Here is a 21722-nt window from a genome sequence, read left to right as displayed (position 1 = left end):
ACTAATAATTTAAATTAAATTAAAACGTTAAAATGTTACCGTATCAGCAAAATGTCGAGATATATGATTTTCATCTAAGCGAAGTAGAACGCATTCCATTTTATATCTGCAAAAAAAATAATTAAATAAAATATTAAAAAATTTAAATACTTAAATAAATTACAAACAAAATACTAAATATAATAAAATATACCTTAAACAGTTATAAGATAATATAAGAGTATTTGAGAGAAGTTGAGAGGATTTGGTGTGATGAAAATGATTGAGAATGAGAGTATTTATAGGGAAGGATGAGGGTGTGAACGGTTAGGGTAGGTGGGTAATTAAATCTTGCGGCGCGCCTTTCTGCCGCGAGTTAGATTTAAAGGTAAGGCGCGGTCCCTGCCCCGCGTTATACCCGTATGTGGCATAAGACGCGCCCTAAGAGCCACGCTTTACACACGTATATTCCATATCAGCATAAGGCACGCTTCAGGGGCACACCTTACCACACGTGACGTCAAATCGGTGTAAAGCGCACTTTAAGAGACGTGCTTACTGTAAAGGGTGTTAGATTAAAAAATATATTTTGAATTATGCCTGACAAGAAAAAATAAATTAGAAAGGTGATATTTCGAGAAAAAAACCGTGGTAATAATTATTTTTGGACGTTTCATCATTAAGGTCTTGTTTTCTCTCTCTCCCTCTGTGACAAGTTTCTCCTTCATTCTTTTGATCTTCCTGTGGAAAAATAGTAGTAGTTCTTCCTGTGAGTCCTAGCTAATCGATCAAACAGAGAAAAAACTAATAAAAAATTTTGTTAACTGGGAGGGATAGTTATGGCTTAGAATTTGGATGGAAAATCCATTCATCACTTGCAATTCAGACAAGAGGGAAAGGAAATGCCAAGAAATAGGTGAGAAAATTTGTGACCGCCGATCATCACCAAAAACCCAGTAAACTCAGCAATAGTGGAAAACCCTAGCAGTTTTTGTTTTAAACTCAATGGATTCTGCGTCAGGAGGGAGTACTGCACCCGACCTGAATATCATCAAGGAAGATCCACTCTCAGCTACAGTAACGCCACCCAAAGCTTCACAACAAAGAGGCAGTGAGCCGACGACTTCTTCCCCAGCGCCACCGAGTCGGTACGAGTCACAAAAGCGTCGTGACTGGAACACTTTCTTGCAGTACTTGAAGAATCATAACCCCCCTTTGACACTGGTTCGTTGCAGTGGTGCACACGTAATTGAGTTCTTGAAATACCTTGACCAGTTCGGCAAAACTAAGGTTCACAAAACGGGTTGTCTTATTTCGGACACCCAAACCCGCCGGCCCCTTGCTCTTGCCCACTCAAGCAAACATGGGGTAGCCTCGACGCGCTGATCGGACGGCTGAGAGCTTCTTATGAGGAGAACGGTGGACTTCCAGAATCAAACCCTTTTGGGGCAAGAGCTGTGAGGATTTATTTGAGGGAAGTCAGAGAAGGGCAGGCTAAAGCTAGAGGGGTCCCTTACGAGAACAAGAAGCGAAAAAGGCCTTCAGCCACAACCACGGTTGTGGGTGTCAATATGTCGGTGGCTGCCACTCAAGCGGTTGATTGTGGTGGGGGTAGCGGCGGTGTTGGTGGTGGTGGAACTGCGGCTAATTAATGTTGGTACTGCTACTACCACTGCTAGCTTATAAATTTGCTTATGAGGTACATAAATATGTGGCGATTCTTTCTGAAAGTTGGATTCGTCATCCCATGAAGCAAATTTAGTTAAAAATATAGTTTTAATCTCTTTCGACAAATCTCTCTCTTTTCTATGTTTCATAACACTTTTTTTTATCTTATTTAGAGATTTCTTTATTTCTTACAATCCATGAACTTAATTATTAGTTTACAAGGATGCATTAAGGGAGGTTCGTCTATTGAAAAATTTTAAATTATTATTATATATTTTATTTTATATTCTATTGATAATATATTTTAATCTTATGAAATTTTATAAATATGTATTTTTTAAAATTTTAGAAATGTATCCATAACATAAAATCTTATGTTACCTCTATTTACTAATTTATATATATATATATATATATAATATAATATATAAAATCCTTTTAATTTTACATAGATTTAGATGACTAAGATTAACAGTGAAAAATAAAAATATATTCATATGAAAAAACAAGAAATTAATATTACTCATCTATTTTCGTTCACTCATTCAATAATCTTAAATATGTATAAAACTATTTTTGTTTGATTAAAAAGAGAGAATTCTTGCAATTTCCTTTGGTTTGTTCTTCTTCCTTGATCTGAGGATTGATGACCATTAAATCTTCAACATTTTCATAGATTTATTTAAGCATGTTTTTCTTGTTTTATTTTACCATCAGTTTTGCCAGGTCAAGATTTGTCTGTATTGTAACACTATAAACCAAGACAGTAAGAGGGTTAATGTTATGACCATTTGTTAGCCAAAATCTTTTATTGCAACATAGTTTCCCTAAGCAAATTTGCATTCGATCCTGGATTTTGTTCATCGGCTACCTCAGTCTTACACGTGCATTTGCTGTGATACTCATGCACACGTGCCCCTCACTTTCAATTTGCACTTTGATATGATAAACCTATTTAAAATAATCCGTGTGATTGATGCCTGCCAGCTCATTGTGATATGGACCAATAACCTACCTTAATGATTTCTTACATTCTATATTTTTACAACTTAATTTATACTCTAATATAAATATAAACTTTTATTATTAATAGTATTTTATATCACGACATCTTTATCAGCATCATATCTTACGTCGGTTCTAAATTCGACTTTTGTAAGTTCTTATCCATTCTTTATCAGCATCGTATCTTTCATTGCTTCCTAATTTTTGTTTTGTACCTAAGGGCTTTCATTTGTTTTTTTTTTTTGCGCGGGGGGGGGGGGGCCCACTGCTCAAAGGTGCTTCATTAAATTTTATAAAATAGTTAATAGAGAGGGTGGGTGGGCCGTGCAGTCTCTATAATGGCCCCATAACCACTAAGTTTACCATCTTTATAACATCCTAAATTTGATTTGATCATAGGATTTAAATGTGACACAAAATCATCATAATACTTATTATTAAACTTTATTATTAAAAATATTAAAAATATAATCTTCTTTATCATAATATAATAAAATAAATATTAATTAAGTTATACAAAACACATAAGGTTCTATGAATATATAGCCCAAATAATAACTAAGATATTGTGCTCTGGAAATGGCTCGGTGCAAGAATCCCTCTGTTGAAACTCCTAAACGTTATCCAATCAAGTTACATACAAACTGAAACATTCAAGCGTTGAGCTTGACAAGCTCAATGGCACACAACTACGATATGATGATTCATTTGGTTCATAATATAATTAAGCATGCGATACAAGTATATAATGGATGTATGGGTAACAACAAGCATGGATCATCACCACATACTTCTCATGGTAACAATATGCCGTGCATCACTACTAATATGAACATCAAACGACACAATATAGACATAATTAGATCATAGGGTTCAATCCACTAAGAATCAGACCAATAATCAATACAATACACAGTCTACCTAGAATCATACATTAGGACGATATGGTGTTAGGTCTAAAAAGCATCAGATAATAGAGCAATATGGTGTCCAATCCATATAGCATCAGACAACTCTCACATGGTTCTCCATATGATGCTAACTTGGTATACATAGCATCACGTACCTTAAATCACGGATATCAAATCACTTACCCTAGACCATGTACGGTCGAGCATCAAACAATACCAGTGTGGTCGCATCAATAATCATCGCACAATACACCTAACTCTCCATCATATTCTTCTATATGAAATCCTCCGACAGCGTCCTCTGTTGTGGCACTCCTTTTTCGAGACATTTCTCTACCGAGGCACTCCTCCATCATTACACTCTTCTGTCGTGGCAATCCAGTAAATATTCTTGAGTTTTATGATTACAGGGAAGAGTTTGTTTTGCACAGCAACACCCAACATACACAAACTCAACACAAAACATAATATCATGAAAAAACTTAAGTATGGAAGGGTAAAAGTGTACTACATCTACCTTACTTTTAGAAAGCTCTTTCTCCTTTCTTATTGCTCTAGAGGGCTTCCCAACATCTCTCACTTCAATAAAGAATTAAAGTGAATTAAAAATCATGAATTAAACTTAGAAAATTGGGTCTTAGTGCATAAACGAGATTAAAAATCCCTTAGCCAACCCTTCGGCCAAAACTCTACAAAAACCCACGTCTTTTCCAACTATGAGGAAAATATGATCTTCCCTTTTGTGAAGTCGAAAGGAGATTTTTCTTAAAAAAGTTCTTTTGAAAGATATTTCCTTTTGAGTTTTTAGTGAAAAATGAAGAGGATGTAAGAAGAAATAAAATGGGGGTGATGACCTCCTTTGTCAAACACATTAATTACCTATATCAAGCCTACACATAGAGCAAGAAGAAATCAAGGAAAAGATTGGTTAGTTTTCTTTAATTGGTAATTTACATTCTATATCTTTCTTTATATTAAAATCCCATTTCTAACCTTAATGGGGTTCAAAACATACCCAAATCAAGCTCATAGTTAGATCAACGGCCCTAAACACAAAAACTAAAATAATTTTTAAGGTTTAGGTCAATGCTCAAACGTTAACTTGAAAATATGAGTCGTTACAACTCTTCCATCTAAAAGAAAACTTCATCTTTGAAACTAACCTAATAAAATAAATGCGAATACAATAGCCGCATAGAATCCTCAGTCTCCCATATAGCCTTCTCAGTTCCATTGTTCCTCCACAAGACCACAGCTTATCACAAACCATGACTCATCAACATATTCTTAGCTTCAGTCTTGAATGTAAAGGAGCCTTTGATCATCAGAGATAGCTGATTCGCCTTTACTTTGTTCTCTAAATTCTTCACTCCCATCGTGATTTCCTTCACCACCATGTTAAAAAGAAATATTGAAGAAAAAATGATGGAAATTTCCAAGAAAAGTTTACAACAGACAGAAAATCAAAAGCAAAAGAAAAGGGAAGTAGGGATTTTGCTCTAACTTTTTCCTTAAATAGACAGAACACAATTTCTTCGCAATGGTCATAATTTAGACCTTTAGACTACGCCAATGACATAATGACATGCGTAAGAGTCTCTAACCGTTTGAAAGCAATCATCAGGACGGTTTCAAATAAATGACTCATTAAGTGCAATAAGTATTTGCTGTGTCTCAGTTCAACTCATTTATGGTATTCTCTCGACTAAGGATACAAGTGTTATGCCTCCTCTAAATATTTTTTACAAGTCGTACATCAGTTCAAGTCATTTTATGGTATTCTCTCGATTAAGGGTACAAGTGTTATGTCTCCTCTGAATATTCTTTAAAAGTTGTACCTCCGCTACTACTCCGTTTATCGAGCCTCAAAAGGAACTCCTATGCTGATCTAAGCTTTAGCTTTCCTGGAAGTCTCTAGAGCTAAATATTTTTCAGTTAGAGTGAACATTCGATTGAGTCGAGTAAATTTTTTTAGTTATTCGAATTGACGAGTTTTATTTTATAGCTTAAACTTTATTTGAAATTTGTTCAAGTCGAGTTGAGCCACGTGAAATTGTCCAGGCTTCTATTTAAATTTAATTATAAATATTTGTAATATTATAATACCATTTGATTCCAATTTAAAAATTTTCTATAATCATATACAATACATATATATTTCTTTTTATATATATATATATATATATCATACAGAGTTGACAGTGATGGCACAAGTAGTTGGGATTCATGAATCTGAACTTGTAAGGCCAAGTTTAAATTTCACCATCACTATAGGTGGTCAATCTATAAAGTCATATGTAAATCCTAATTCGGTCTTAGGTATGTCTTGACCCTAAATTAAAGGAGTCACATCTGATTTAAACTTGAAAACTAATTCATTAATTACTAAAACTTTTAATTTATTCAAGTTTTATTTTATAACTCGACTCGAATTTAAATTTTTTTTTGAGTCAAATTGAGTTTATAAAGTTACAAGTCGAGTCAATTCGAATCAATTTTTTTAATTCGAATTGAAAAAAATAAAATTTTTGAATCAAATCGAGTCAAATTTTAATCACTTCAAACTATAATCTCTTGATATGACTAGTAGGCCTATGAAATTTGTCAGTCAAATTCTTATCTTAGGCCTAACACAACATTAAAACTCAGTATATAAGTCAATATGCATAGAATGGATCATAAACTTTTCTTCTTTCTATCTCTCTCTACATAATATTTCTACTTCAACTTACCTAAACAAATCAATTACAACTCTCAGTCTAAATTAAAAGGGACGAAACATCTAAAATCACGGCAACCACTATTTTCCCATCAACAAATCTCTAGTAATTTTTGCCGTTCTATTTTCAATGATTTAGATCAGTTCTTTTAAACCATGTCTCTTCCAACAATTGATATATATATATATATATATATCTTCCTTTTCATTATCGCACGGTATTTCTTTTTAGCTCTTTCGGTAGTAATGCTGTATGTATGATTCAAGTATGAAGAGAGTGAAAGAAGCTTTTCGACTCGATGGACCTCTTTCACTGCGTTTCCTCTCTGATCATATACTGTTTGGAGAAAGTCATACACTGAGATGATCTACAGAACCTCACCATCATTTATAGCCAATGGCGTTGCGTCCCTGCCTCCCTGCAATGGGTTTGAAAAACTGTAGGAGTGGTCGCCGACAGCATATCCGGGGGGGGGGTGTCTGACATAAAATAGCCTTCTTTTTCTTTTGTTTTACATGTTCTCTTAACGGAACAAATACAAGTAGGAAGACACAATGGAGAGGGGCGCCAATACAGCAAAACAGATATTTTGTGGCCTTTTTTTTTTTACCTATAATACACATGCTGCGCTTTTAAGCGCCGCTAAAAACACATGCGATGTTATGACAAACGTAGTAAAAAGTATCACTGAAAATAGCGTTGCTAAAGTTAGCAGCGTTTTTTTAAAAAAATGCCACAATAGGTTTTGTTATTTAGTGGTGTTTGTCAGAAAAACGCCACAATAGGTGTTGATGTTTAGTGGCGTTTTTCCCACAAACGCCGTAGTATGTGATGATTTTTAGCGGCGTTTCTAGTATACAAACGCCGCTAAATGTTTGGTATATTGCGGCGTTTCTAATATACAAACGCTGCTAAATGTATGGTATATTGCGGCGTTTCTAGTATACAAGTACCGCTAAATGTATGGTATATTGCGGCATTTTTTTACAAACGTCGTTAAATAACACAAAATTTAACAATTCTAAAAATAATGTTTGATTACCCCAAATCTATTTATTCAACCTGTTCCATTATCCAACAAACAAAACAACAATAACATCAAACTCTATATCCATAACAAACAACATTAAATCTAATATAATAAATAAAAGTTTTCATTAACGTAATATAAGTTCAGTTAAACAAGGTTCAGTAACATTAACAGAATGCTCATAACATAAATGAGACTACGATGGTGGATTCCGAGGTTTCTGTATCATTAGCATCATATCATTGAGTCGTTTTTCAAATTCTTCACATCTCTGCTGATATACTACTTCTCTCTGTGCTGCCGCTGCTTCTTTCTCTGCTTCCGCTGCTACTCTCTCTGCTTCTCTTGCTTCATTTTCCGCTTTAAAGTTAGCCATTAGTTGATCCATCTCAACCAACTTTTCTTTTAAACGACTAACTTCGTGGTGGGAAGATCGAGCCTGTGATGACATGTACTGTGATGAGCTGGATCCAAAATATTTGGTGGGAGTAACGAATGATCCTTGACAGCTTGGTTTTCAATGTCATCATCATTAACAAGACCTTGACTCGAAGCAGTAGCATGATGCTCCGCCTTTTTCTCCCTCAATTTTTCCTAATAATAAATTGAATAATTAAATAAAATAAAAAATGTCATTGTACAAATATAAATAAAGTCAGGTAAATTTAAAACATCTACCCAATAAACGTATCATAATTTCTGCAACGTCAGCAGTCATAGGAGTTCATTGGTAAAGAGAGAGGCATGAAGAACTTACAACGGAGTTCATTACCTTTGTTCCATGTCAGAAAGGTTCAAGAAATATAGAAAAAGAGTAACCCAAAAGTATAACGGATAGAAGATTACCTTTGTTTCTTGACAAACGAGTTCCTCATAAACGAATAAAATTCGAGCTGCTCAACTCAATTAGCACCTACGAAGAGAGAAACGAATGAATTATTGATTTTAATCACTGATACTCAATTACATCCATCAATAGGGTAGTGTCAAACTATTCATTTTTATTATGCATGCTCTGCCAACAAGATAATACAGAATAGCAGTAATTCAATAAATAAGATTATGGAGAATAACCCTTTAATAGGTAGTGAATATATTCTATATTCTATATTCAGCAAACAAACCTTTAATAACAGTAATTTAAAAGGTAGCACAAAATCATATATTTTATATTCAGGAAATAAACCTTTAATAGGTAGTACATATAACGGCGTAAAGCTAAACTTAGCAATTAAAAACAGGAACAAAAGTGTTAGTTAAAATCTAAGAACAAATCATTAACTCTAAACATTAAAAAAATATTGTCACATTGATTCTTATACATTTACTGATCGAGATTAAGGTTGACGAGGATAAAATTAAGGTAAACTACACTTGATTTCATTTAGTTATAAGGATATTCACGCCTACACATGGGAATCCTTATGCAGAGGGTAAAATTTCATTGTTAAGATCATTTGGTACGGCATAAAGCCCAAAAGGTAAAATATAATGTCCAAAAACCATGAAACACATTAGAATCCTTTTGCAAATGGTACAATTGCATTTACTTTAACTATTTTATAAATATTTACAAAAAGAACCCTATGGAATTTACAAAATGAATCGAATCAAATTATCATGGAAGGTTAAAAAAATCTTATCAAACCAAACATATCTCTCCCTTAGTCATCAGCTTACACATTAAAATAATAATGGTAATAAAATAACAAACAAACACAATACTTATAGCCCTTCTGTGTTTTAAAAGGCGTGAGGCGCTCCAAGGCGATTAGCTACCCGAGAGCCTCAATTTTTTGAGGCGCTTTGAGGCGAGAGATTCACGTACGCGAGGCGCTTAATTTTACAAAACATTTGTAAATATTTTATAACCATATTTCAAACACAAAATAACTTAATAAGCAAAAACACCAAGTAGCATAGGTATACTATATTTCCTCCCCGGATCAATTGCATCATCAGCGGAACCGGTAGCATCGTCGGTGGCCATTTTAGAAAAACAATCTAACTATCTAAATAAACATAGCAGCAATCTATAAAAACATAAAATACAATACATAGCAAAAAATACATAACAACAAAATGTATCAAAACAGAAAACTAACAAATTATATATTTATAAACAGAATTTATATGAAGTGTATGAAGTAAAAACAGATTAGCAATAGACTGAAAACAGAAAACTAACAGATTATATATCTATAAACTAACAGATTAGCAATATAAACAGTAAGCTTTTTTTTTGGAAAAGCATAAAAAACATATTATAACTAACAAATTAGCAATAAAAACAGTAAACTAACATATTATAACTAACAGATTAAAAACAGAAAACTATAAACAGAATCTATAAATTAAACAGAATGCATATTGAGCAGGATTATCTATAAACAAATTACATATTTACATTGTGCTTAAAAGCCTAAAATGAGTAAATTCTATATTTCTATGAACAGATTATCTAAACAAATACCTTAATGGCGAAAACCTTAATGATTATATATCTAAATTCTAAACAGATTACCTAACAATTAAACATATTATAGATAAACAATTAAACAGATTACCTTAACAAAATAACAAGTAAGCAGATCACCTTAACAATGAAGCGGATTATATATCTACAGCTGTGATAACCGATAAAGAAAGCTTGTGTCTTCCAATATATAAACAATTAAACAAATTACATTGAAGATGAAGCAATTAAACAAATTACAGTGAAGTAAATTAACCATGTAGGAGTGGAGGGGAAAAGAAAAGCAGATTGTACATACACTACAGTGATACAAATTTTAAAATTAAGACTTGCCTTAATGGAGAAAATCGAGAAAGGAGATAGGAGAAACTGAGAAAGGAGTCTGCTTTCAACTTCAACGTAGAACAATCGCTGAATTAAGCATGAATGGAGGAGGGAGAGAAAATTTTAGGAGGGAAAAGAAGCTCCAGGGTATGCATCGGAGAAACTAGAGAGCTTGGATCATGATTTATGGACATACAATAATTAAAAAATTGGACGTTAGAAGGTCAAGAGACAGTTCAAAGTTCCAGGAATACATTAATATAAGTAATTGGAATTTAAAAGGTTTGACTGTTGGAAGATTAAAAGGTCTGACTGTTGGAAGAAAATCGAGCCCAGACCCAAAATTTAAAAATGGGTCATTGTACGTGAATCGCTAAAAGCATCGCCTCGTCGCCTCGTCGCCTCTCGCCGCCTCCGACGACTGAATCGCCGCCTCTTGTACTCGCCGCCGCCTTGGTGGTCGGAGGCTTTTTTCTAAACGCCTCGTCTCGCCTAGCGCCTCAAAGCGCCTCAGGCGCGCTTTTTAAAACACAGTAGCCCTTTACAATTTTGTTCTTTATATCAAACACACGAAGACTGTAAATTCTAAAACATCAATACCAGCTTATATAGTCGGCTTCCTCGGGCTTAAATCAAACCTGCAGTTTTCTCCATGCTCGTACGAGCATGGACAGACTTGTGCAATATGTAATACCAACAATAAATCAGGGAGTTCTCTATTCAAGACAATGACCAACAATATTATTCGAATGCATGAACAATATATGCAACATGCATCAAAATTAACCAGCAATGCAATTATAATGGGCCATAATGGAACAACATATGCAACATATATCCCTTGATTAGACTAGATGGGGTTCTACTTCATACATTCAAGTATGAAAACAGCTGAAGAAAATTCCAGCTCCCCCACATTAGTTGACAATTTAACTAGTTAAAACTTCAAAACTAAGTACTTACTATTTCTAACAGAAGCTTTCTGTCAAAACAACGACACCTCAACGCGGACAAGTAGATAAATTGAATTAAAAACTGAAAACTTGCAGCCTCCAGTATTACCTATTAAAGGTAAAAACAGAAACAAAAGTGTTAGCTAAAAACAGTAGAGGTGTACGCAGGTTGGGTGTCGTATATATGAATTTTGTGCCGGGGAAGTTTGACCTGGAACCAGAAATAGATATAAAGAATCTTTTTTTGAAAGCTAGCTTCGAATGTCAAAGAAAACATTCGGCTAAAGGAGATGTGGAAATCAATTTGAGTCTCTAGAACTAATCCAACATTATTCTAATTGCTACTATTCCTCGAAAATTGAAGTGATTCTTCTAGGCTTCTGCCAGATTCAAACTGCTAACACTATTTCTTGGAACAAAAGGATTATTTTTGCATTAAAATGTCACAACTCGATATCACATTCATACCTCAGTTTTCCGATGTAATTGTTGCTTGAACTTGAAATATTTTCCGCATTCATAAAAATGATATACTCTGTATCAGTAGTCCTACGAGTCCTTTTTACAGAAAGAAGGAATTTCCCATTCTCAACTAGCAGGGTTGCAAAACAGAACAAATACAAGTTCAGAACGGTGATCCTACCTGCAGTATTACCTATTAAAGGTAAAAACAGAAACAAAAGTGTTAGGTAACACTTTTTTCACTTAAAGGAGCTTAGACATTCAAACTGAAAGATCTAAAAAATGCGCAGAAAACTCTAATGTACTGAACAAATACAAGTTCAGAAGAGTTACTTCAACGGTACCTAGGAAGGATTCAACGGAAGATTCCTGATTGTAGCTGAAATTCAAGCGCTTAGGGCTTCAGAGATGCTTTTACGGTGAAAAATAGACCATAATTTTTTAATGAAAGCAAAAATGGACCACAACAGTAGGGAAGTTAGGGATCGGCAGAACAAACTCTGGGTGGGTATCGTGGACGCTCGAATAAATGGGGAGAGATTTTGGGGGTGTTAGGGATCGGCTAATGGTTTGATACAAAACTAAGTCAGAGCAAAACGGTTCGTTTGGGGTAAACGTTAAATTTTGCGGCGTTTATGTTTAAAAACGCATGTAAAGAATACATTTTTCGCGGTGTTTTGATTAAAAAAAAAACGCCGCTAACGTAAAAGTATTTTGCGGCGTTTGTCGAAATAACGCCACTAAAGATTACATCTATTGCAGCGTTTTTTTAGAAAACGCCACTATAGACGAACATATTGTGGCGTTTTTATAAAAACACCGCTAAAGTACAATCTATAGCAGCGTTTGGGTTTAAAAACGCCACTAATTTATGACTCTATTGCGGCGTTTATATTCAAACGCCACTAACAAACCACTTTGTACAACTAAAACGCCACTCTAAATTTTACCCTACTGCGGCGTTTGTATTAAAACGCCGCTAATGTACAATTATATATCGGCGTTTGTTCAAAAAACGACACTATGGATGAACCTATTGCGGCATTTTTGGATAAAAATGCCACTAAAGAAGAATTGAAATGATTTTAGGAATCGGCCATGAAAAGCATATATTTATCCTTTGGCGCTAAAATACACTTTATATCAACATTTTTGTTTAAATACGCCACTAATTTATGACTATATCGTGGCGTTTATATTCAAACGCCGCTACAGTACAACTATGTAAAGGCGTTTGTCTAAAAAATACCCCTAAATTACAAATATATTACGACATTTATTGATAAAACGCCACTATAGATTTTACCCTATTGCGGCGTTTGTATAAAAATGCCCCAAAAAGTTATGGATATAGCGGCGTTTTTTATCAACAAACGCCGCTAATTACCTTAATTTATATAAGTTTGCTTCATTTTAAATTTCCATTTATGCTCTACATAAACTAACTTTAATATCATTTAGTTTTACCTAATTAACAACAACCATACATTTTATTAAGCCAGAAGTTATGCATAAAAATACTTAACAACAAAAGACATTAAATTTTAGAAACATTAAAGTTATACATAAACAGTCTTTACCATATTGTTCACTATAATTTAGTCTTCATTGCTCCTTCGTGAGGAAAGGACGTAGGAAAAATGTTTTCCTTGTTTGACGACGCATCGTTAAGTTTTTCCTCCGGGTAAACACTATATGGAGAAACTCTTCATCCATTTCACCAAATAAATCCCCTACATCCGGTTCACCAAGAAGACTCTTTGCTTGCTTCAGTGCTTCACTTGAAACAGATAACGAACTTCCACCTACAGTATGAAACTTGATTGGAGGTGGCTTGGGAACTAAATCACTTGTTGGAAAAAAATTAAATAAATGCTAGAAACGTTTACTTGGAGTAACAGTAGAGCCAATGTCGTCTTCATTGAGGATAAATCTTGCTTTTGCAATTGAAGATTCTTTCAACGCCACACAGTTTCCAAATTCAGTTGTAAACATCGGGTATTTATCCACTCATTTATCATTGTTCTGAATAAGCTTCGAACATCATACATACGTGCACTCTATGAAATTTTAGAGTATAAAATAAAAATATAACGGCAGAAACTTTCAGCGATTATTACCTTCAATTAGGAGATCAGCCATGGAAGGCAAGTTCGGAGTTCCATTCGGGTCATCATCGAGTTTGGACGGCAAGTTCAGACTGATAGCCTCCCAACAATAATTTGATCCATCGTCAGAGCAAATATGCCACGTGGACATTCCGACGATAATTTCTCTTACTCAAGGTAAAACCTACTCTTTTTACCACAACCATTTGTTCACGTTTTCAAAAGCTGTTATTTTTCTATTCGAAACCGGCAAAACAATGCTCTCAACCAGTAAACCATTAAAACACTATGTATATATATGGAAAAACTATTATTTTTTTCAATTACGTTATCTTTTAATGTTATCCCCATTTTCATAATACCAAAAACAATAAATGAAAAAAATTCAGTAGTGAGAGAAGGGATCAAACCATGCAACCGTGAGATAACTGTTCGTCGATGAGAGACCCGATTTCGTCGCCGGAGAAGACAGAATACCACGTCGCTTGGAATCATGTGAGTGTCGTTCTTGTACCAGAGAAATCCCTTTTCAAGATAGCAGTGTTGAAATGATTTTAGGGATCAGGAAGGAGAATAAGATAGACCATATATTTACCCTGTGGCGGCGTTTTTAATAAAAACGCCACTATAGTAGATGTATATGCGACGTTTTAATAAAAAAGCCACTATAAACAAACATATTACGACGTTTATCAAAACACACCACTACATTACTGTTTTATAGCAGCGTTTGTTGCACAAACGTCACCATATCTAAACTTTTTGTGGCGTTTATCTAAAAACGCCACTAAATATCTACTCTTTTGCGGCGTTTCTTTCAAAACGCCGCTAAATTACTAGTTTTTTACGGCATTTTTTAGAAAACGCCACTATAAATAAATCTATGCCGGCGTTTATGGCACAAACGCCGTAAAATTACAACTATATTACGACGTTTTTTGTAAAAACGCCGCTAAAGTATCATTTTGTGGCGTTTGCAATATAAACGCCGCTATATCCCAAAATATTGTGACGTTTACTCTCCAAACACCGCTACAGAACACTTTTGTTGTAATGGCGTGACGTGTGTGAAGCGGTGATGCGAAGAAAGGAACGATCATTAGTGTGCAAAAGATTGCCTTTAAATATAAAGTAAAATATGTATTTAGTCAATCACTTATTTATATAATTTTATTTTTGTTGTTTAATTTTTATTTTAGAATTATGTTATATTTTTGTTTCGTTTTAATTATCTATTATTGAAAAATAACGATGATGACATATCATTATAAAATAATGTCACATTATTATTGAAAAAAAATATATACTTTACCAATTATATTTATTTTTAATGAAAAAGAATAAAAATAAAAGAAATTATATATAATTTAAAGAAATAATTAAATAACTGAAACGAAAGTACGAAATAATTAAATACATAGTTTATTTTAAATCTAAACCAAGACAAAAAAGGGGACATTGTATGTGCATATACATGGCTCCCACCACTCCAAACCATAACCTAATTATCTCACACTGAATTTCACTCGCCAACTGTATATGGGTAGCATTCCGGGAATAGCGATTTCAGTATGTTGAATTATGATATTTTGTAATTTTTAAAAATTGAGTCATTATAACCTACATTTGAACTATATTACCCTATCAAATTATGTCATTGGCTTCTACCATTATTTTATTAGCCATGAAAGCACATGGTAAGCTGCTAGAAGTGAAAAACTTCGGTATTGTAGCAATAAATGGAAATAGAAAGAAAAATATTACATCATAAATAGATTCTTCAGATATCTCATTTTTGATTGGATCGTCAAGAAATTTTAGTAACGAAGTTCATCAAAATTCTACCATTTGCACTTGGTTCAAATAGCATAAATGTAGCTACTCCTCAAAAAGGTTCTCTTAATGACGCAAACTAAAGCCTTGGAGCTAGGGTTATAAGTAAAATAAGACAGATCACAAGTAACTCAAAAAAATAATATATTAAAATTTTAAGTAAATTATTAATAATATTAATATTTATACATTGTTTTTTAAAATACAACATAAAAGAAATACAATATAAATATTTCATGTACTTAAAGTTCAGGTTCGAGTTTGAACTGAGTTTGATAATATTTTGAGTTCAAATTTTTTCGAGCTCGAATGGAACTTAATTGTATATTTCGAGTCAAGCTTGAAAACTTTAAGCTCGCGAGCTTTCAAGACGAGTCAAATTTCAATTTTTTTTTATTTCCTATTCGAATAGAAATTGACAAATTTAAGTTAGTAAGTTTTCGAGTCGAGTCGAGCTCAGCAATACTCGAACTCGACTTTTGCTTATTTACAGTCCTATTTGGAGCCCACCGGACCATTCTCCATTATGTCTACAAGTACAAAACTGAATGACCTTATCCCGCATTTACTTGCTGAAAGCACAAGAGAAGAATGGATGGTCTCTTTTGCCCTCCGAACTGCCACAGAAAGCGCTAGTATCACATCCACGCACCTGGAACAGATCCTTATTCTTGTCGGCAGGCAGCCTGTAAATAAAGGCCATACTTGTAGAGCATGGTTGGGAACATGGTACTTCCTGCTAAATGTATTATAAGTTGTTGAAATTTACTGTACCACTTGAGTTTTCTTAGGGAGAAAAAGAAAAATAACTTGATCGCTTCTTGGAACTAAAATTAGAATCAGATTTTCTTTCCATAAAATAACCAAAAAAGAAAATGCATGCACAATTTCAATAGAGATACTTGAAAGCAAACATAATTTTCATGAGATTTTTCATTATATATTAGCAATTTATCAAGTCCTACATTCTGATTCAAACACTAAGTTAAGCACAACTTACATAAACTTCAGTCCCGGTGCTTAACAGTGTGTGTATATATATATATATAATTATAGATACACTTAACGGTGCTTATCAGTTAAGCACAACTTACATGAACTTCAGTCCATAGATAGATATACAGATATATTAATAAGGACCTTTATGCATTCTTAAAATTGAAACACCTGCATAGAAGTTGCCATCTTCTGTATCCATGGAATAATAGTTGATATGATTCTTGATGATAATGTTGATGCTGGTATCTCCCTATAACAAACTGGATGGATAGTTTCTTTTTCTTGGATTTGATTGAAGGTTTGTCCACTACAAGCCCTGGGCACAGCAGCACCCTTATAAGCCTTGCACACATAGCTTAAATAGTTTTCATAGTCCTGCAATACGATCACAGATATAACGTCATTTCAAATGAATATGTAAGCCATCAATACCGACATTGATTCCAAGTAATTGGGATCGTCAATTAATTTCAAAGTCAAGGAAACAAACCTCGTAAAGTGGCTGCCCATCCACAACGACCCAAGGTACATATTTATGTGGAGGCTCGAGGGCATTAGTTTCAGCAGCATATTGTAGATCAAGCTGCATAAAGATAACAATTCCTCATTAAGCCATTTAATAATGCACACAGGATATTGTTCTAACATGATTTTTCTAAGAAAAATGTGCAAACTATCGTCCCCTAGGAATGTAAACAACCTATCCATGGATAGTATTTAAATAACAATGAAGGAAAATCAAACAACAGAATCATAGAGGCTGAAAGACACGTAAATCTTCAAAATATAGTCAAAGATATAAGAAAACTGAAAATCAAGTTCTATCAGTGGTTATTTTGTACAAAAAAAATAACAGGTGCCTGTGAAGTTATAAACTCATTCTTTTCATGGTGATAAGTAATTAAAATAACTATAAAGCTGAGCAGTGTTCCTTCCTTTCTATTTTATCATTCCACTTTCACTCGGTCTTGCAGGTGAAGTTTCATTTATGGCTTTCTGATTTCTGTTCCAATAGTGACTTCACAAATCACAACCAATCAGCAATTCAACAGAGTCATCATAAGAATCACTAAAGTAGAAAAACTTTTCTTTAATTAAAGTTTCTTCAGGTACTCCAAATCAAACTAGGACACAAAATAACCGCATGTTATATCCCCTTTTGCTAACATCAGTTGGAGAACAAAAGAATTGAGGTTGTCAATTACCACGGATACTGATATCATATTTCCTCGTGCACCATTAATCTCATCATAAGATTACACGTCAAAGCTGTGGTTACATGTTAAACTTCTTTCAGGGCTACTAAACACAACAACATGTTACATCCCCTTCGTTAAAATCAGTTGGAGATGATAATGTCTATTATTATGGGCATGGATATCATGATGAAGCCCTTTCTTTGTGCAACATAAATCTCAAATCAGAGTATGATAAGGTTACAAGTCAAAGTTATGGTTACATGCTAAACTTCTTTAAGGGCAACTAAATGCTCACATCTCAGGTTCTTCAAATTAGTACTATGTTAAACACCAGGATATTCAATTGTTAACAAAAAATGACAAAGAAAACATTTTCCTGACAGAATATACTATCAAGAGGACTAAGAAATATAATCCATGTTGCATCACATGAATGAACATAGTCAAATACTCCAATTGTAGCACAGAGAGCAGTGACTAACTTTTTTCCCAAGTCCATTGATGTAGCAATCAATAACGGGCTTTGCTTCCAATCCCAATTTCTCAAAGCACGATTCCCATTCAAGGTACTTCCTCTCAAATACCAGAGCCTCAACGCAATAGATAAAAGGTAAATTGTCATTCTGTATGGAAAAGGCCAAAGGTTAACAGTTGGAACGTAGATTCGGTTATTAGTTATGGCATCTTCTATTATAAAAGATAACAGTTTAAACTTTTGAGCCAAAATTAACTACAGAAAAGCATGGTGAAAATACGGAAATACTACCAGCTTAGGCCAGGCATCAAGTGCACAAGCTTCCACAGTGTTCAACAAACATTCAGCAGGGCCATGCTGCAACCAAAATAAATAAAAACAGTCAAATAAAAGCCGAATTGAAAAGATGGTTTAAATTGAAACACAATAGAATATATAATAAGTAGACCTGGCATTCAAAAGTATCGTTGCCTTTGAGTTTAGCGTTTCCCCAAGGAACGAGGCGGAGATCGACGATGGAGATGAGATCATCTTCGAAGAGCTTCGGCAGGTAATTGACTATGAAATTGGCGCTGAAGGGGCAAAGGGATTCGTAATATAAAGTCAATGAGACTTTATCTGAATCAGAAGGAAGAATTATTCTAGAAGCAGAACAAAATGAGAGCCGCAAAAGGAGGCAACACAAGACTGAAACGGCAACTACAAGTCGATAAGCTGCCATTGAAGAAAGGGGAGAATTCCCTAAAATTTTGGGCTTTTTCCTATTAAAAGGGGACGAAAATATCGGTGACCCGAACTACTAGAAGGCGAGGGAAGAGAATAAAAATACCTCAACTACTATACAGGTGTTAAATGCTCAGGCCAGAAATCATAACGCCTACTCTCATATCTGCACCTACCCTTTTTTTGGGCAAGGTACATTATTAAAATATTTTTTAGTCAATAAATTATTTAATATTACAAAATAATCATAAAATATTTTGAATTTTATAAAATGATCCTTTCATATTATAAAATGATCCGTTCACATTATAAAATGATCCGTTCATATTATAAAATAGTAAAAAATATAAGAATAATTTTACATAGTTTAATAAACTCAATGACTATTTTATAATATTGAGAAGTTTATTGACCAAGAAGATAACTTTGATATAGTTAAGTGAAATGTAATATACTTTATCCCTTTTTTTAGTAAAACATACTAATTATCATTGAACCATAGTTAAATGATTATTTTGAAAGTTAAACTTTCAAATATTACAAAATAATTATTATATTTATTAAAATATTATATTTTAGATAATTACATATATATCTTATATTGTATTTAATGTAGAAAAATATATAAAATATACAAATCATGTTAATGTTAGTTAAGATGTTAATATGAGAAATATAACAATCGAATAATAATAATAAATGAATATTATTATATAAATCGAATGAAATATTAATATAAAATTAAAATAAAGGAACAAGATTTGTTTACTCGTATTTAGACATGAAGTTAGAGGAACATGATAAAATAAACAGAAAAGAAATTTTGTATGAACAATTTTTTAAGAAAGATTTGTCATTTCTTCGGTGATTTGAGTAATGTTGGACGACGGTCTCCCAAAATATAACAATAAAAACGATCACAATGGTAAGCATAGCCGTAATGATCAGTTGAAGACAATCTTACTCTTCTATATCACCAGAAAGAACAAATTTAAAAAGAATTTTTAAGTGTTTTTTCTATTCCAAAATTCTAAGTTATGAGTTGTGTCGTATCTAAATTTGTGTCTAAACTAACCCATTTATAGGAGAGGAACTAGATTGAAAGAATAAGACCTTTGATGAAAGAACTTCACATTTTGATAGAAAAGAGTTAACCTTTTGAAGAAGAAAATTATTGAATAGATGTAATTTTAAATTATATATTAAATTTATTAATAAAGTTATATGACTTATTATTAATAAATTATATATACTATCTATTCGTTCAATTATTTTTTCTAACAATTAAAATGGTATCGATATGTATAAATAAGTTGTCCATGTTTTGTTTCATTTTCTCTGCAGTTTTTTTAATGGCGTCTTTTGAATCATCCATCTTCCCAAGTACAGTTTCTTTAGCATTTAGAGCAGCCTCTGTGGTTGAGTCCTATACCTGCTTCGTTTTCGCACTTAATCAGTGGCAAAAACACAAAAGGGATAGTAAGGACCGTGACCCTCCAAAATTTAATAAAATTATAATTTAGACTTTTATATTTAAAAAAAATTAATTTGATCCTCTCAAACTTTTTAGAAATTCAGATCAAACTTTATTTATTTTTTGAATGTTCTTAATTAAATTATTTTTCATAAATTTTTGAAAATTCTCACAAAGCATCTCAAAATTTTAAAATTTTGAGTTATATCCCACTTTTTTTTTTTGGAGAAAAATGTAAGCTAAACCCTTCAAAATTTTTAATTTAAACATCTAACTTTTTAAAAGTTTTAAAATGACCCTCAAACTCTATTTCTAAGTTCCATCACTGCATTCAGAATTCCTTACACCGCACCCGTCACCTTCCTGGTTAGTCTCTTTGCCTTCTCTTTCACGTACTACAAATTTTCAATCCTCAATCATTTATCGTAATCGATCATAACAACATATATTGTATTTACGATGACTATAACATAATCAAAATCATGTTTGTCAAATTACTTGGTTAGCGGTAGAAATAGTATTATATATATATATATATCTTTCACATTGTCTTCGATCTCCTCCGCTTGATCAGCTCCATGCTTAATAGTTTCCTTTGCCTTATCAAATGCTTGAACCTCCTGGTTTGAACTCACCTACGCTACATGATAATATAAATATTTCAACCAAAAGAAACTCGCTCAACGAAGTCGACTGAGAAGAAATAGAAAAAAAGAGTAACTCGAATAAATCTTGGGGAAGCATGTGGAAGAAGCCTGTTCCTATGAACTCTACCTCCAGCAAAAGTTCCTATATCTGAAGGATTGTTAACATGGTTTAACATTGCCATTTTAACTTCTGTCAACTTTGCTTCGTGTTACTATACCTAGCAATTTAGTTTAAAAATATATAAATCTGAAATTCATTTTTCTTTTAATATGATATTAACTAGAGTATAAAATATATGTAAAAACTATCTAAATTTTAGTCAAATATAAGATCTACTTCTGTGGTTAGGTGTTTTCTGACATTATATACATGCAATTGTATAACAGATAATCTTCGAGTTCGAGTAGCGTACTGTGTATGAATTTAGATCTAGGTCTTTTTGAAAAAATAAAGAAAAATCATTCAATCAAACGATGATACGTGTCACCATATGAATATATTATTAAATTTATTGAATTAAATTGAAATTAGAATTGAATTAATTGAATATATAAGTATTAAGGATCAAGTGTATAATTATACAAAGTTTGTTAATGTCATGTCAACACTTCTATTCGATGTTAACGATGTGATTTGATTGTCATAATCTAAATAACTAAATGATTTGAGTAAAAAAATTAAAAGATTGATGATCAAAATGCAAAAAAATAATAATCAATTAATCATATGTATAGT

The 21722-nt window shown here is 33.0% G+C and overlaps 1 protein-coding gene, 1 long non-coding RNA gene and 1 pseudogene across 3 annotated transcripts; 1 reads left to right on the top strand and 2 right to left on the bottom strand.

Annotated features, from left to right (window-relative positions):
- The first annotated feature begins 697 nt into the window (after positions 1-697).
- Positions 698-1785, top strand: LOC120206315 (annotated as a pseudogene).
- Positions 1786-7872: 6087 nt separating this feature from the next.
- LOC120206298 lies at positions 7873-12083 on the bottom strand. Of its 2 annotated transcripts, XR_005524097.1 has the most exons (5): positions 11873-12083; positions 11535-11721; positions 11077-11175; positions 8160-8226; positions 7873-7907 (listed from the first exon to the last, which is right to left on the bottom strand). It is a non-coding gene; the product is annotated as an uncharacterized LOC120206298 (long non-coding RNA). The 2 variants fall into 2 exon arrangements; XR_005524096.1 differs by lacking the exons at positions 7873-7907; positions 8160-8226 and having other exon boundaries at positions 11048-11175.
- Positions 12084-16371: 4288 nt separating this feature from the next.
- Positions 16372-18937, bottom strand: LOC120206313 (gamma-interferon-responsive lysosomal thiol protein-like). Its single transcript, XM_039206001.1, has 5 exons — positions 18591-18937; positions 18434-18499; positions 18150-18290; positions 16959-17051; positions 16372-16843 (listed from the first exon to the last, which is right to left on the bottom strand). The coding sequence occupies exons 1-5, from the start codon at positions 18861-18863 to the stop codon at positions 16622-16624; spliced, it is 795 nt and encodes a 264-aa protein (XP_039061932.1). The 5' UTR covers positions 18864-18937; the 3' UTR covers positions 16372-16621.
- Positions 18938-21722: the final 2785 nt, after the last annotated feature.

This window comes from Hibiscus syriacus, unplaced genomic scaffold, assembly GCF_006381635.1.
Source record: "Hibiscus syriacus cultivar Baekdansim isolate YM2019G1 unplaced genomic scaffold, ASM638163v2 tig00013680_pilon, whole genome shotgun sequence".
Taxonomy (NCBI): Eukaryota; Viridiplantae; Streptophyta; class Magnoliopsida; order Malvales; family Malvaceae; genus Hibiscus; species Hibiscus syriacus.
Note: the sequence above shows the minus strand (reverse complement) of the source record. Positions and strands in the feature narration are given on the sequence as shown.

Coding starts and splice junctions, on each gene's coding strand:
- LOC120206313 (XM_039206001.1), bottom strand. CDS start 18,863: ATGGCAGCTTATCGACTTGTAGTTGCCGTTTCAGTCTTGTGTTGCCTC. Junction 18,291..18,433: donor TTGATGCCTGGCCTAAGCTG/GTAGTATTTCCG, acceptor TTTTCCATACAG/AATGACAATTTACCTTTTAT. Junction 17,052..18,149: donor TCAATGGACTTGGGAAAAAA/GTTAGTCACTGC, acceptor ATCTTTATGCAG/CTTGATCTACAATATGCTGC.